This window comes from Coloeus monedula, assembly GCF_965178545.1.
Source record: "Coloeus monedula genome assembly, chromosome: 3".
Lineage (NCBI taxonomy): Eukaryota > Metazoa > Chordata > Aves > Passeriformes > Corvidae > Coloeus > Coloeus monedula.
This window is the reverse complement of record NC_138783.1, coordinates 49,897,338-49,910,940: the sequence shown is the minus strand read 5'-3', so window position 1 is coordinate 49,910,940 and position 13,603 is coordinate 49,897,338. Positions and strand designations below refer to the sequence as shown.

The 13,603-nt window shown below is 35.3% G+C and overlaps 1 protein-coding gene across 3 annotated transcripts in view; it reads right to left on the bottom strand.

Moving 5' to 3' along the window:
- Positions 1-13,603, bottom strand: part of PDS5B (PDS5 cohesin associated factor B) — a 98,646-nt gene that overhangs the window by 33,520 nt on the left and 51,523 nt on the right. For all 3 annotated transcript variants that reach the window (XM_082278144.1, XM_082278146.1, XM_082278145.1), the window contains exons 12-20: positions 13,211-13,362; positions 11,390-11,503; positions 9,780-9,861; positions 6,027-6,075; positions 4,468-4,607; positions 4,277-4,392; positions 3,223-3,328; positions 1,401-1,561; positions 655-778 (exon numbers count right to left, since the gene is read on the bottom strand). In XM_082278144.1, coding sequence (XP_082134270.1) covers positions 655-778; positions 1,401-1,561; positions 3,223-3,328; positions 4,277-4,392; positions 4,468-4,607; positions 6,027-6,075; positions 9,780-9,861; positions 11,390-11,503; positions 13,211-13,362 — 1,044 coding nt within the window. The remainder of the gene's footprint in view (positions 1-654; positions 779-1,400; positions 1,562-3,222; positions 3,329-4,276; positions 4,393-4,467; positions 4,608-6,026; positions 6,076-9,779; positions 9,862-11,389; positions 11,504-13,210; positions 13,363-13,603) is intronic.

Here is a 13,603-nt window from a genome sequence, read left to right as displayed (position 1 = left end):
AATTTTAAAAGAACTACTGTCTATTTAAAGATACATTCACCAACCCAACAAGTCTCCCTCAAGTCAGAGGAAACATCAAGATGACAGACAAAATACTTATCACCTCTGTATAGTTCAGAAAGTGACAGCTCAAGCGTGACCATTTAGGAAACAATGGATTAAAAAGCCTATTTTCTTGTGGGAGAACTAGATCTCAAGACAGCAATTCCAGTAATGGACTGTGATTCAGCCTTCAAGATAAGAGGTTGATGGGAACTAATTAAAAAGTATGTTTGCAGTTATAGCTATAGTATTTATTTACTCTTTACCACAATTCAGTTTTCCATAATTTCTGCAACCATTTAAACACTTTTGACCATTTTCAACAGGGGTAAGGAGTATGGTTCCTCTTTCCGTAAGTAGTGCATGGTTCTAGTACATAGCCCAACACTTGGTTTTACTCCATCATCTCTTAAAATATATAACCCTAAACATGATGTATCATGAGACACAAGAACAACCTCTACTACCATTCTTCAGTCCAAAACCATACAAGAAGAAAAGGAAAGGGGAAAAATGTATTTTCTAAATCTGCTACAACTCACAACTACATCCCTTAGTTTACATGCGCAGTATAAAAGAGCAGTAAAACGTAACTTAAATATTTACTGTTACCTCAAATATCTGTGCAAACTGAGTTTCTTTGCTGGAAAATATTGCATGGATGCAGTGAATAGCATACTTGGCTTGACGAGGGGGTCCCTTTTTAGCTTTATGATGCAACACCGGAAGCAGAGCACTGAAAAGTTGTGTAACAAAACAAACAGACCAAGATAAGTACCTTTGCACAAATTGAAAATCTTCCAAAACATCAAACTAGCAAAAAAGTACAGATATACATATAAAAAACACAACACTTCTGCAAAAGTGCTAACTGTATTTGTTTGGGTAACTTCTTCAAAAAAAGAAGAAAAAATTTTATTTACATAACTTGCAAGCAAAAAACCTCTAGTTTCTGTTGATAAAATAACATGTGGTAAAACAGGCATTTATACCTGCACAGGTTACTAAATGTTCTTTTGGAAATATTTTTGCCTATATATCACCATTAAATTGCAAAGAATGTTTTTAAACAGCGCATATATATAATTTAGGAAAGAAAAGTAATTCTGAAGGACAACAATATAAATTATAGTGGTATCAGTGACATACTAGCTGTCACTATTTTGGGTATATTCATTTCACTTCCATTCTTTAAAAAGCACTACATTTTAAAGTCTTCCAAAATCTCTTTTTGGAAGTAAGTTATACTTTCTTCCAAAAGAATGCAAGATAATGCCACAGCAGATGAAAGTAAGAGTGAGAACTTCCAAAATCCTATACAGTAAAGATCACTGCTCAGAGTAAGATGCACCACTTACGATCGTATGTGAGGAAAGTCTTCTTCAATTTTACTTCCTGTATTTTTGAAAATTTGTAATGCAGCTTCTGCCACTTTTTCATCATCCATTTTCAGGCAAGCGAGGAGAGATTCAAAAGTTTCAGCTGAATGAAATGAGATAGGGTGCGTAAACGAAAGTACCTGCCAAAATATGATGAAAGCCATGTTAACATTTTTTAAATGTCTACTTATACTAGGACATTTCATCAAGAGTCATTTTCCACTGCCATACTGGAATATTTACAATACTCTCACTGGTTTTGACCCATGATACACATTTCTCTTCTTTTTTTTAGTACCTCCTAAGTTCTCTGTCCTTACACATGATCTTGTTAGATTTAATTTATCTCCCCAGTCTCAGTTTCTACTCCTATTATTCTGAACATGTACTTCTCAGTGGCTACATCTACATTAGCAAGTACTGAGTTACAGCAGGAGCAGGTATTAAGAGAAACACAACTGAGCTAAGGAAGCAATATTCATGTTTCAGGAGTTTTACTTCAGAGTATTTTTAGTCTGACTAAATCCACTTCAGCCACTGCAACACAACATGTGCTTCTGAAGCCCATCTCAATTTTGTTCCTCTGAAAGGAATCCAGCTTGTGTGCCTCCAAGACTTCATGTTTGTTTCCTCAAGGGAAGAATTGATTCTGCTCTGAAGTGAAATTCCTATCTCTAAAATAGCAACACGGACATACCCAATAGGGTCTCTAGTCCCTCAAGCTTTCCACAGCAGCTTAGCAGATTCTGTACCTCTCCTTCAGACTCTTGGACTTGGTTGTTTTCAAGTATGACAGTCCTCCCATGTTAAAAAAAATGAAATAAAGAAACCCTCAATTGATCCTCCCTGAAATGTGGTCTTCATTTTTAAGTGGCTGTTGATTATTAGCCTCGTTCCACATAATATTCTGACCCATGTCAGAGAAACAATCCTCAAAATATAGAAACTTCTTCATATGCAGTTCTCTATTTTAACCAAGTTACCTTCCTCCCCACTTCACTGCATGGCATTCTCAATGCTGGACTTCCATATTTCTCCTTTCTGTATTATTCTTGTGATGTACATATAGACTGCTTTCTTCAGGGCAGTCTTACTCCTCTTCTTAAATATGTCATGCTAGTTCATACAAATATGTAAGAACTGACTTGGAAGCCTTTATTCAAGTATATAGTCCTTCACAACATGATTCTTTCTTTCTGACTTAGATTTCTTGTGCTACTAGGTATCTGAACTTTTACTTAAATGCGCACATCTGGATGAAGAGCCACACCCTTTCAGGAGCATCTACTCAGTCCTTAGCTGATCTAAAATACCCTGAAAACTTCAGTATGGGTGTCCTTTAGATTTTTAGGCCTCTGAAGTCAACCCCTAGCTGGACTACTTGATGGTGTTTGCTATGTTAGCTGAGTCTCAAAGATTACTCACAGCTGAAATACGTAAGATCCCATTTACATGGAACACAGAGGAACCACAGTGTTGTATTGATATACAAGTACAGTTCCAAAAGTATCACAACTATATTTACAAATAGCTGAATTCATGCTCTAATAATCAAAACTCAGCTGCTACTGTCTCACACGCAACTACGTGTGGCTTCCAGAAAAGCTTCTAAATAATTTGAAAAATAACTTTATTTATGTGCCACATAAGATGAGCATAAAGAACAAGAAACCAAACCAGGTTCTTCCAGGTAGGCACCACATGCTTATGATTAAAAGTAGTAAGTGCTAATTAAAAATTTATTTTAACAAAGTTGTTTGCAAAGTTTCCCACGCACACTGACCACCAGGACTATACTTGCCTTCAGCAATTCAAGACCTGCTCTGATTGCCTGGTCAGTAGGTACACCCTCATCTTCATCATCAGCTGTTCCATCTATGGACTTGTTCACTTGCTTGATAAGGGCACTGAAGAGGAAAACAAAACATGGCCTTGTAGTTACTCCAATTCCACCATGTATGATTGTTTTCACAAGTTTAAGACAAAATCTTATTAAAGCAACTTTTTAAAAACATAAGCTTATCATAAAACAAGTATGTCAACTACATACATAATCTGGTTGCCCTCATCTCCGACCCAAATCAAAGCTTATGAAGCATTACATTCGAAAATATTTATCCATCATGAATTAAGAACTATATACAAATTACTCTGGAAGAATGACCAAAATAAGAGAACAATCTGAGCATTACAAGCAACAAATTCAATAAGAATTAAGGTGAGGTTACAACCCACTGGAAAATTAACTGTTTACAATCCTTAGTCTCTAACCAAGACAAAAAAAAATAACCATTTAACAGTTCTGCTGAGAGCTGACGACAAATTTACAAGACCCATCTCCTGCATATTCCTTCTTAACAGGCTTATTTCAACTACTGCTGTTAAATAATCATTTCAACAATTATTTTTTTCTCCCCCCTCCCGCAACTTCATTTGCTTACTCCTCCTTTAAGTCATGCTGCCTCTCCACCACAGTCTTTACTTCCTCAGTGACATTGCTGTTTATGTCACTATGAGCTAATATTCTGGGTGTGAAGTTTCAGATGAACAGTCTGGACAGAAATTTATTTTAAAATAAGTTGGCTGGCTGCAAACCACACTTTGTCCATCGGCAACACATCCTTTTACTGATCAGTCATTGCAGCTATGCTGAATGACAATGCAATTATTTCTATGACTACATTCTGGGCAAGAACACACAAACCCCTGTACAACCTGAAACAGAAGAAAACACTGCAGGTCACCAAGCCCTCAGCCACACCCACCCAGCCCATTACTGCTTGTGCTTAAAGGCAAAATAAGAAACCCCAGTTTCAAACCCTGTGATCTATGGCCGACAATACACACAAAAATACCTGATGGATTCAGTATCAATGTGCACAGGAGCAATTCTCTCAAGAAGAAATTTTATCATTTCCAGGAAAGGATTTGTTGGTTGCTTTGGATTGCCCAACTTCTTTGTTATTTCCCTCTGAAATATAAGTTGTAATTAAACTTCTAATCAATTCTGTTCCAAAAATTTTCACGCTTTCAGAGCAATTCTTACCACACATCCTTCAGCCTGTTTGCAAGAACATGTTGGGCTAACAAGCATTTCTAACTGACTTCTTATTTTTTCATCGTCTTCTAGAACTTGTGTGAACTTTTTCATGAAATCTTGAGCTTTCCCTGGATCCGGAAGGTTTCCTTTAAATAACCAAAATAAACCACTATTTATGTGTTGTAAATTACACAAGTTTGGAACATCATACAAACCACAAAAAACCCAAACAAAACAAACAAAAAGAAAAAGCCCAAAAAATCAAACCACAAAACACCTCAAAATGTGCAGACTTATCTATGAGGACACAAATTTCTACAAATCTCCCCAGGCTGTTTGCTTTCCTCACCCTTCACACTCGTTTTTCAGCAAGTCTAGTTTTCTTGCTAATAATACTACTAACAGCTGAAGCTGACCTCAGACTGCAAAGCTGAAATTCCACAGCAAAATATACTCCGTACACAGATCACCCAATGCAACAAGTGTGAAAAACATCAAATGGGTATTTTTGCTAAATTATCCCTTAAGTCAACATAAGCTTTACAACAGCTTAAAACATTTAAAACGCATTTCTTAAACTACTTCCCCATTTTATATTTACATTTTATATTATAGCAAGGCAATTTATTGGCAAAGGGTTAGTCTACTATTTAAGATGCTCCATATTTTTGGAACAGCCAGTATTAAGCAAAGCTGGTACAGAATGTGGTGTAGGACTACAGGATAGTTATTTCAAAACAAGTTCTATTATGAATTTGTTTTGCTGTATTGACTTTTTTTTTAATGCAACCCAGAACTAAAAGTATCAGAAAAAATACAAACTGATCAAAAAAGGATTGGGATCATGGCCAATAAAGCAACAAGGTTCATTTTTTTTCCTCCACTTTTTTTTTTCAAAAATGTGCATAGTCTTATGTAGTATATTCTTTTGCCAGCACAGATGCCATTTGTTTAAAAAGGTGGGTTTGAAAACAAATTTTCAGAATTGTAAAGCAAGTTTTTCTTCATACTGGTTTTAATGCTACTGGCATGATGGGCCCGGGGAACAGAAAGTGTTGCTTTCGGGTTGGCGGGTATTTCTTTGTCAGGAGTTCAGCTTACACAGACAGTCATCAGTTTTCAAAGTGCTTTCCTTGCTACTGAAATCCAAACTCTTTTGCACTCACCCAAAGACATTTACAATACCAAAACCTCAAAAGACAGGTAGGTTAGTACATAGCTTAGTAGTTTAGTTAATATCTATGAATATATATATTCTATAATAATTGCTAAAATAGACATGAACACCCTACATCATCCAGACCTTGAATTAGCCCATAATGCAGCCAAAATGCTGATAACGTGATAAGCTTCATGACTGACAACTTCATACAGTAAGGGTAATTCTGCTCAGAGTTGCCTTCATTCTTAAAAGCATATTGCAGCATCACTTTTATAATGATTTGCTTTAAATTTTATCTGCTGCAAAATGTCTTTTTATAAACTTACCCCAAATGATTTTTAAAGCAAGAAAGCAATATAGTTCAACTGTAATTTTTACACTGTAAATACTTTTACTGACTTACTTGTTATAACCATCACTTTTGAGAATATAGCTTTACTGCTGGCATCTGTCTGCAAGTCACAAAAGAAAAATGGATTAAGTAAAAATTTTACATTATTTATTTCCATTTGAATATTGAACGAGGAAGATTCCAGACTGCATTAACAACAAGTCAGCATCCATTCTCCTAACACATCAGTGTGTTAGAAATCAAAAACCACCACTGCAAATTCAATGTAGACACTTACAGGAAGTAAAAAGTAGATCATCCCTACAGCATCGATTATGTAAAATATTTTTATTACTTTTCAATCTACCATATAACTTATGAACAGCATGAACGGGCTATTTCCGTAGTGTGTAGTCTCAGAAGAATGCCATCATTTTCAGGGCTCTTAGCTGTCACAGCTGAACTCACATGTTCAGACAAAAAAAAAATGATAAAAGACAGAAATCAGGTATCATTTACAGGATTCAAGTAATGATGTCAACAGATACAGACTTTCCATATTCAAACCTCTTGTGACTCAGGAGAAAAACAAAAACTGTACTGTGGAGTTTCTTCCATCCTGACTGTTCTGGTCTCTTAGTACTCGCTGAGTCTTCAAGTACTGGCTAAAGCTCCCATTAAAACAGATTGAGCAAACAACTAACTAATTCAGGCAAACACCAAATAACCTGAGGCAGAAGTATTAACTTGCAGTATTATAACTCTATTGAATTATGACAGATTGAAGAAGTTTAAGAAACATTTCTTTTTAGAAAATCTACTGTGGCACTTGATCTACATTATCATGCATCCATCTGCAGCAAATGAAGATTATACTCTGCTAGACATGAAACAGCATTCACCCACTTTTCCACATATGAACAGGCAAGGTTATGTATTTTATTTAGCTGTGTATGCTGCTGAAGGAGAAAACAAGAGCAGCTGTGATTTATGCTTTCACTCTTCAGAAAAGTAACCTGACTTAAAGGCAAGTTTGATGTCCCTTCTGTCTTAAGAGAAATTACGAACAAATAAAAAGTTAGAGCAATAAAAAGCAATAAAAAGTTTCTTAACATGTTTCCACCCTCCTCAATAGTGCTTTGTCTGAGGAGACCCTGAAGAGGAAAAAAGGAAGATGACTGTAGAGTTTCAGTAAATGGCAGAAAAGTAGACTGGGAAGTTCAAAAGATTTGTAGTTACCGAATAATGTAGGTTGGCAGTGACAACTTAAGGTCACCCGGGTGAACTGCCTACTCAAAGCAGGATCAGGTTTTGCTTCAGGCAAACTTCTAGTTGCATTTTAAATATTTACAAGGATGAAGATTTCACAGCATCTCTGGGTTACCTGTTCCCATATCTGATCACCCTTACGGCAATTTTTTTTCTTACTACCTAATCAAAGTTCCTTTGTGGCAACTTTTATACATTATTTCTTGTCCTATTCCTCTTTATCTCTGAAAGCTCTCAGAATGCCTACACTTGGCACAGGGACGACAACTACAGGAGAACAAAACAACTAAGCTATAATGACTAAATGAATAAACTAGACCAAAGTGAAAAAAGCACACAAAGTATATTCTAAAAGATTACTAGGTAATTTCAGTTTTGTTTCCTGAAAGAAAACTATGTTTACATAGCTCTGAATGGCTAATGGATATTTGTCTTGAGATCACCACTTGGACTGTATGCCCCTCCGGTCTATGGTTATGAAAATGCAGTCTTATCACAACCACAATGATTTAATTGTATTAACTATCAACTGAAGACACCCCCAAAAAAACCATACAAGATCACCACAAAACCAAAAAGTTATAGTAAAAATAGCAAAGCATCTGCACGGGGAATAATGAACAAGTTTTGGGGTAACAAAGGCCACTGGGTGACCTCTGTATGAAGAGGTCAGGACTGCCCCGTTCCGGTCAGAGTCACTTCCAGCCAGGTCCGCAACAAACAAACCAACCCACCACACATCAGAACTTCAACCAGAGGAGCCTACAGTGTTTCTGAGAAAGCAGGAGATGGAGATAAGAGGGGAGATACTGGAGAAAGTACGACTCTAAAGGGGCTGTGGCCAGTGGAGAAACTCCTGCTGAAGCACTGGGTAAGAAACAAGAAGCAGCAGAAGGAAGAAAACCACTATGCCCTGACCCACATCCCCTGTGCTGCCATCGCCTCATTGAAGGGACAGAGCATGGGGAACAGCCTGGAGACTGCAGAGCAGGGAAGAGAAGAGTCTGACAGGAAAGCTGAACACTGTTTTTTAAAGTGTTCATTTGTTTGCTTTTATTTCTCAATACCAGAATAAATAAGTGAAACTTTGTGTAAATTGACATACTAAATTAAATTCAATTCCCCAACTCAAAACTGTATTGCTGCCTGCAATGGCACCTCAGACTATCACAAGCCCTCTAAATTCTCCCATGTAGTCTTGTTATTCAAGAGAATATTCAAATGTTTAAGAGCAAAAAATAGGATAAAATCCAGATGGACAAATGCAAACATGTCAAAAGCAGGCACTCTCTTGAATGCAATGCTTATGTTGGCATCAAAGCCTTCATGTTAAATTCCATATCATATTTGGTATTTTACAACTGAGAAAGAACTTTTAACAACTCTCTGAAAACAAAAGGAAAAGTTGAAATTTCGCTTTCAATTTGAAAGCAGAAAATATCAAGGAACTAACTCAGGTATTAAATGCATAAATGTATTTAACCTACATCAAAGAACATTAAACAGTACATGAAAAGCATTTCAGTACAGTCACCAAAATACAGTGAAGTACTGCTGTACTAGCATTTACTGCACTTGGAATTTAATACATTACAGCATGTTTCAAATGCACTAAGTGAAAATTATTAATTTCAGTGCAGTCTCTCTCTGTTGGCAAGACTAGCATTTCTAAGCAGATCCATTAGATAATCCAACCACACAGCTACCCACTCTTCCTAGTTCAGGTAATTCCAGCAAATGGATAATCATTAAATTTACCTTGGTACCACTATATACACAGATCAAAAATAAAATTCACACCCCCAGACACATTGGAATTTGAGTGTGGCAACACTTTCTACTCTATATTATTTCTGTTAAAAAAGCACCAGATCAAACTTCTAGCATTAAAGCCGAGTTCTAATTATATTCCAAACCATGTCAAGAATTGAGTCTTATAATTTCCCTACCCCAAACATGAGTATGAACGTAGCTGTAACTAAAACAAATTGAAATTCACTTCATGAGAATATCCTAAATGCTCAATAAATTTTCATTTTTCCCTTCCGAGCAAAAACAAGAATATTAAATTGTGTCTAGTATTTCCAATACAATCTTTCAAGAAATTCTGAGAGGGAAGAGAAACAAGTAACTTGTTGGGACAAAAGTATTCCAATTTCTTCAAAATTACTAATCACACAAAATAACAAGTTAGGAGTATATAGGTACTTTTTCTTAATTACTTGATTTGGCAGTCAAAAATAATATGCTGGTTTTACCATTTCAAGAGCCAGAACAGTCCTGGCAAGACTTAACACAAACTTGCACAGAAAATATTTTAGTATTAAATGACTGGCAAAACATTTAAGAAATTTCTGTAATACCCCTTTTCCTCTTCGATTTCACAAACAAAATGTATACACATTTCCTACAGCAAATATGGTCTAATGGAGTATCAGTTAACTTTCACAACATTTTCAGTCTGCTATTAAAAATAGGCTTGAGATAGCCAAACAAATGGAATTAAAAAGTAGTACATTAACTAAAACTTGAGGAATAAAGATAAGTTGAACTCACTTTGGGTTGTTTTATTAGGTCAACCAAATCCTTTACTTGATGTCGTAGCAGATTTTGACATTTCCACATTTCATTCAATGCTCTAAAAATAGAAAACAATTAAAAGAACTGTCAAAATTATCTACTCAATGAACACAACTGTCCAAAATGAGTCTTTACAGTCTTTTCAATTTCAGACTCAGAAATGTACTTATCATCTGAGCTTTCACTGCTGTGTGAGCAAAGGCTAAATGTTTCCTAGTAGGATAATATGGAAAATTTACTTGGTCATATTAGACTGGAATAAAGTGAGATTTTGAAGCAAGTTTCATTTCAGATGCTCATGTATACTGCCTTTCAAAGAAGGAGGAAGTAACTAATCTCTGCTCCATTAAGAACTCATTTGTACAAGCCTGAAATCACTCTTCTAAAAACATTCCAAGAAGTAGGTTAAAGCAAATGTTTAAGATTTTTATCACCAAAACAATGTTTTTCTTGCAGACAGGAAGCAGCTACTAGATGAATAAATTGCGAGAAGCGGACATGATTAAGTTTATAAGACATGCATGAAAGATGCTCAACAAAATAGAAAATTAGCACACTTTCCAGGAACAGCAAGTCATATTAAATAAAGGTCACAACTGCATTTAAAAAACTTACAGAATCCGCAAGTTAAAAAATCAATCTATATAAATAATTGAACAAGTCTACGTCTTTAAAATGAGTACTGCTGCATACAAAAACTACAGAATTCAGAAGTTACTTGTTGCCTGAAATAACAAGTACTGAAAAGAATCCATTCTGCATTTTCATTTAGTCTACACAAAAGATCACTAGAACAGTAACTTTTTCTTTTTAATATACTATTCATAATTTTAGTTTATTAAAGATTTCATATCTTTGGACAGGCAATACAAGAAATTCAGGGGATTTAAGTATCAGTTTTTGCAGTACTGGAAGGCTTTGGGATCTTTTAAGGCATTCTTTCTCATATAAAGCCTTTTCTAGTCTCTTTCATGGGAAAGAAAACCCCTATATTTGATTTTCAAGTGACTCAGTACTACTACATGAAAAACAAAGTAAAACTATCTAAAATGAATCCATTTGTGAACATTACAGCAGTTTAACTGTTATTAGTCAAATTCACATGCACGTACCTATTTTAAGATGGAGAAGGCACCTAATCTAATAATAATTAAAATGCATACTGAAGGAGGAAAGACAAACAAGTAATTTCTTCTCATTCTTAAGTCATCTTGGCTGCTGCAACAAGTAGTATATTAATTGAGAAGTTGTCAGATAATATTTAGGGCTGATCTAGCATATCTATGTTAGCTCTTTGTAGACATAAAAAGACTGACATGCACTCAAGCTTCTTTCCAGATCTTTGACACTACATTTTTTAGCTGTTTGTGGTTGAAATGTACTGCATTTTGTTAGAAAACACCCTACGAGTTAATGGTTTTTTCAAAATCTCACTTGAAAAATAGATGCTATTTCTAGTTCTGTTTTCTAATACTTTGTAAACTGTTTCTGTCCACTGACTTAGGCTACTCATAACAATTCAGTACTGATTTACAATAATATTTGTATTAAAAATTATTTTGCAAGTAGTAAAAAGTAGTACATACTTCACAGCATTTGAATCCAGTGTTGCATAAAGATAATACAAACACTTCATTCGTTCATTTGTTTCCAGGTTATGAGGGACCATGTACTGAGCAAAAATGCGTTCAACAAGCAACCTGAAAGACAGGATTAAGAAACTTAAACTGTGCAGGAGGAATATGGCCTGGAATTGTTGAAACATCAATTCAAAAATTCTCAGACCTATCGAGACATCAGCTGTTGTATAAAAAGATGGGGATATTCAAAAACCTAAAGGTCAAGTTAATTGACATAACTCAACATAAATTAAACAGAAATTGATCATTATAGAAAATGCAATACTAATGCTGGCAGTAGGAGATTTAACAGATAACATTATCAAAATCAGATGTATTAATCTAGAAGAAACCAAACAATTTTGGAGAAAGATATTAATTATCAACCCAATAAAATGTTATCATTTAATTTCACTACGAGTCAGCATTGGGGTAAATTCATGAACTGACCCAAATTAATTGGCTTAAAATAATACTACTAATAATAATACTTATAAAAAAAGAGCTATCATGTTGATTATATCACACAATGTCATGAAGTCCAGAAGGAGAATTCAGATACTAATTAGAAGGAGCTGACTTCCTTCCACCCTTCCCTGGCCCCTTCCCCGGTCCCTTCCCCACGGGCTGAGTCTATCCCATGTTTTTGCTTCCTCAATAAAAATGCAGGTATATTCCCAAGGGAATTATTAAAAGCTTCTGTGTAACATGAAGCTCCTTATTTGGAAACAGGAGAAGAGAGAGGTTTGGGCCTGACAGTTACCTAGAAAAGATTGAGGGGAAAAAAAACCAAAACCAAACCAAACCAAAAAAAAAAAAGGGAAATCAAGGATATGTTGTACTGTGATCAGTATTAAAGAATGGAGCAAATAGGTAAAAAAATAATCATGTATGTTTATGCTGGAAGACAAAAAAAAAATTCCTTGTGCACAGTTGGAGCAGGTGATCAAAACCCAAACCCAGCTAGTTTAAAAAGTTTAAGAAAAACATCAGTGGGTAACACTGGATCTAAAGATCCAGACAATCCACTTCCAGGGTACCATGAAATAACTACTTGTTTTGAAGAAAACTTTTTGAGGTTTTGAATTTTTGAAAAGACTTGTACAGGTTTGCAATGCCATTTATATCTCAACATGCTGTGAAGGCTCATTTCCAAAGCCAACATGATGACCTTGATTAGTCAAGGCAGACTTGTTCCCAAACTAGTTCCCCATGTGCAACCATCTATTTTTCAATACCAACAACCATATACAAGGCTACAAAGTATGACAGAGGCACTGCTTTCACCACAAATCCAGGACACAGTTCTAATTCAAAACTACTGTACTACAGAAATCTAATTCTCTGCAGAGTAAGATGGCTTGCCCATTATCACTACACGTCCTATCTTTAAAACATACAGAAACAACACACAAATCTAAATCAACATCATTTAAGCAAATTCGCTTACTAAATTTTAACATAAAAATCAACAAGTTACTGAAATTTAAACAAAAATCCCCTTTACAGAAGCAGTGGCAAAGTACAGCCAAAACTTTTGAAATATTCCAATGTATCTCACCCTTTGGAACCACTCTGGCCTTAAAATAAGAAATAAATTAAGTAGAAGAAAACAACACAGGACAACATTTGGCTACAGCTTATTTAAGATTATGCACTGAATCAAAATGTACAGGATTATCAAGATTCCTCCTTCTCATCAGCACTGGAGCACAAAGGAAAAACGAATCTTTCTAACAAGTTACAACACTTAGCCTCTGAATCACCTAGCTGTTACAACTAGCTTACCGGTCATCAATACTGTTTTGATAATATATATGCAGAAGCTTATCTTTGATCCATGATATCTGTTTTGCAGCTTCTTTTCCTGCTTCTGATTGCAGTGAATATTTCTTGTATATCTGTGCAAGTCCCATCATAGCTTCCTTCCTCACTCTCCACTTGAGAAAAAGAAATAGCAGCCAGTTTAGCAGTTCAAAACTCAAAGTCTGAAAAGACTGCAGAATTTGGTAGGTATTTCATATTCAACATCAACAAAATAATTTAATTGGCAAAAAAAGTTAAATTGAGTCCTAAGTGCAACAGTTTCTCATTAGGACATATGTTGCATCATATCTGTTACACTAAACCTTTCAACACCAGTAACTACCATTTAAGTATACCTCTTGCATTTAGAATTAT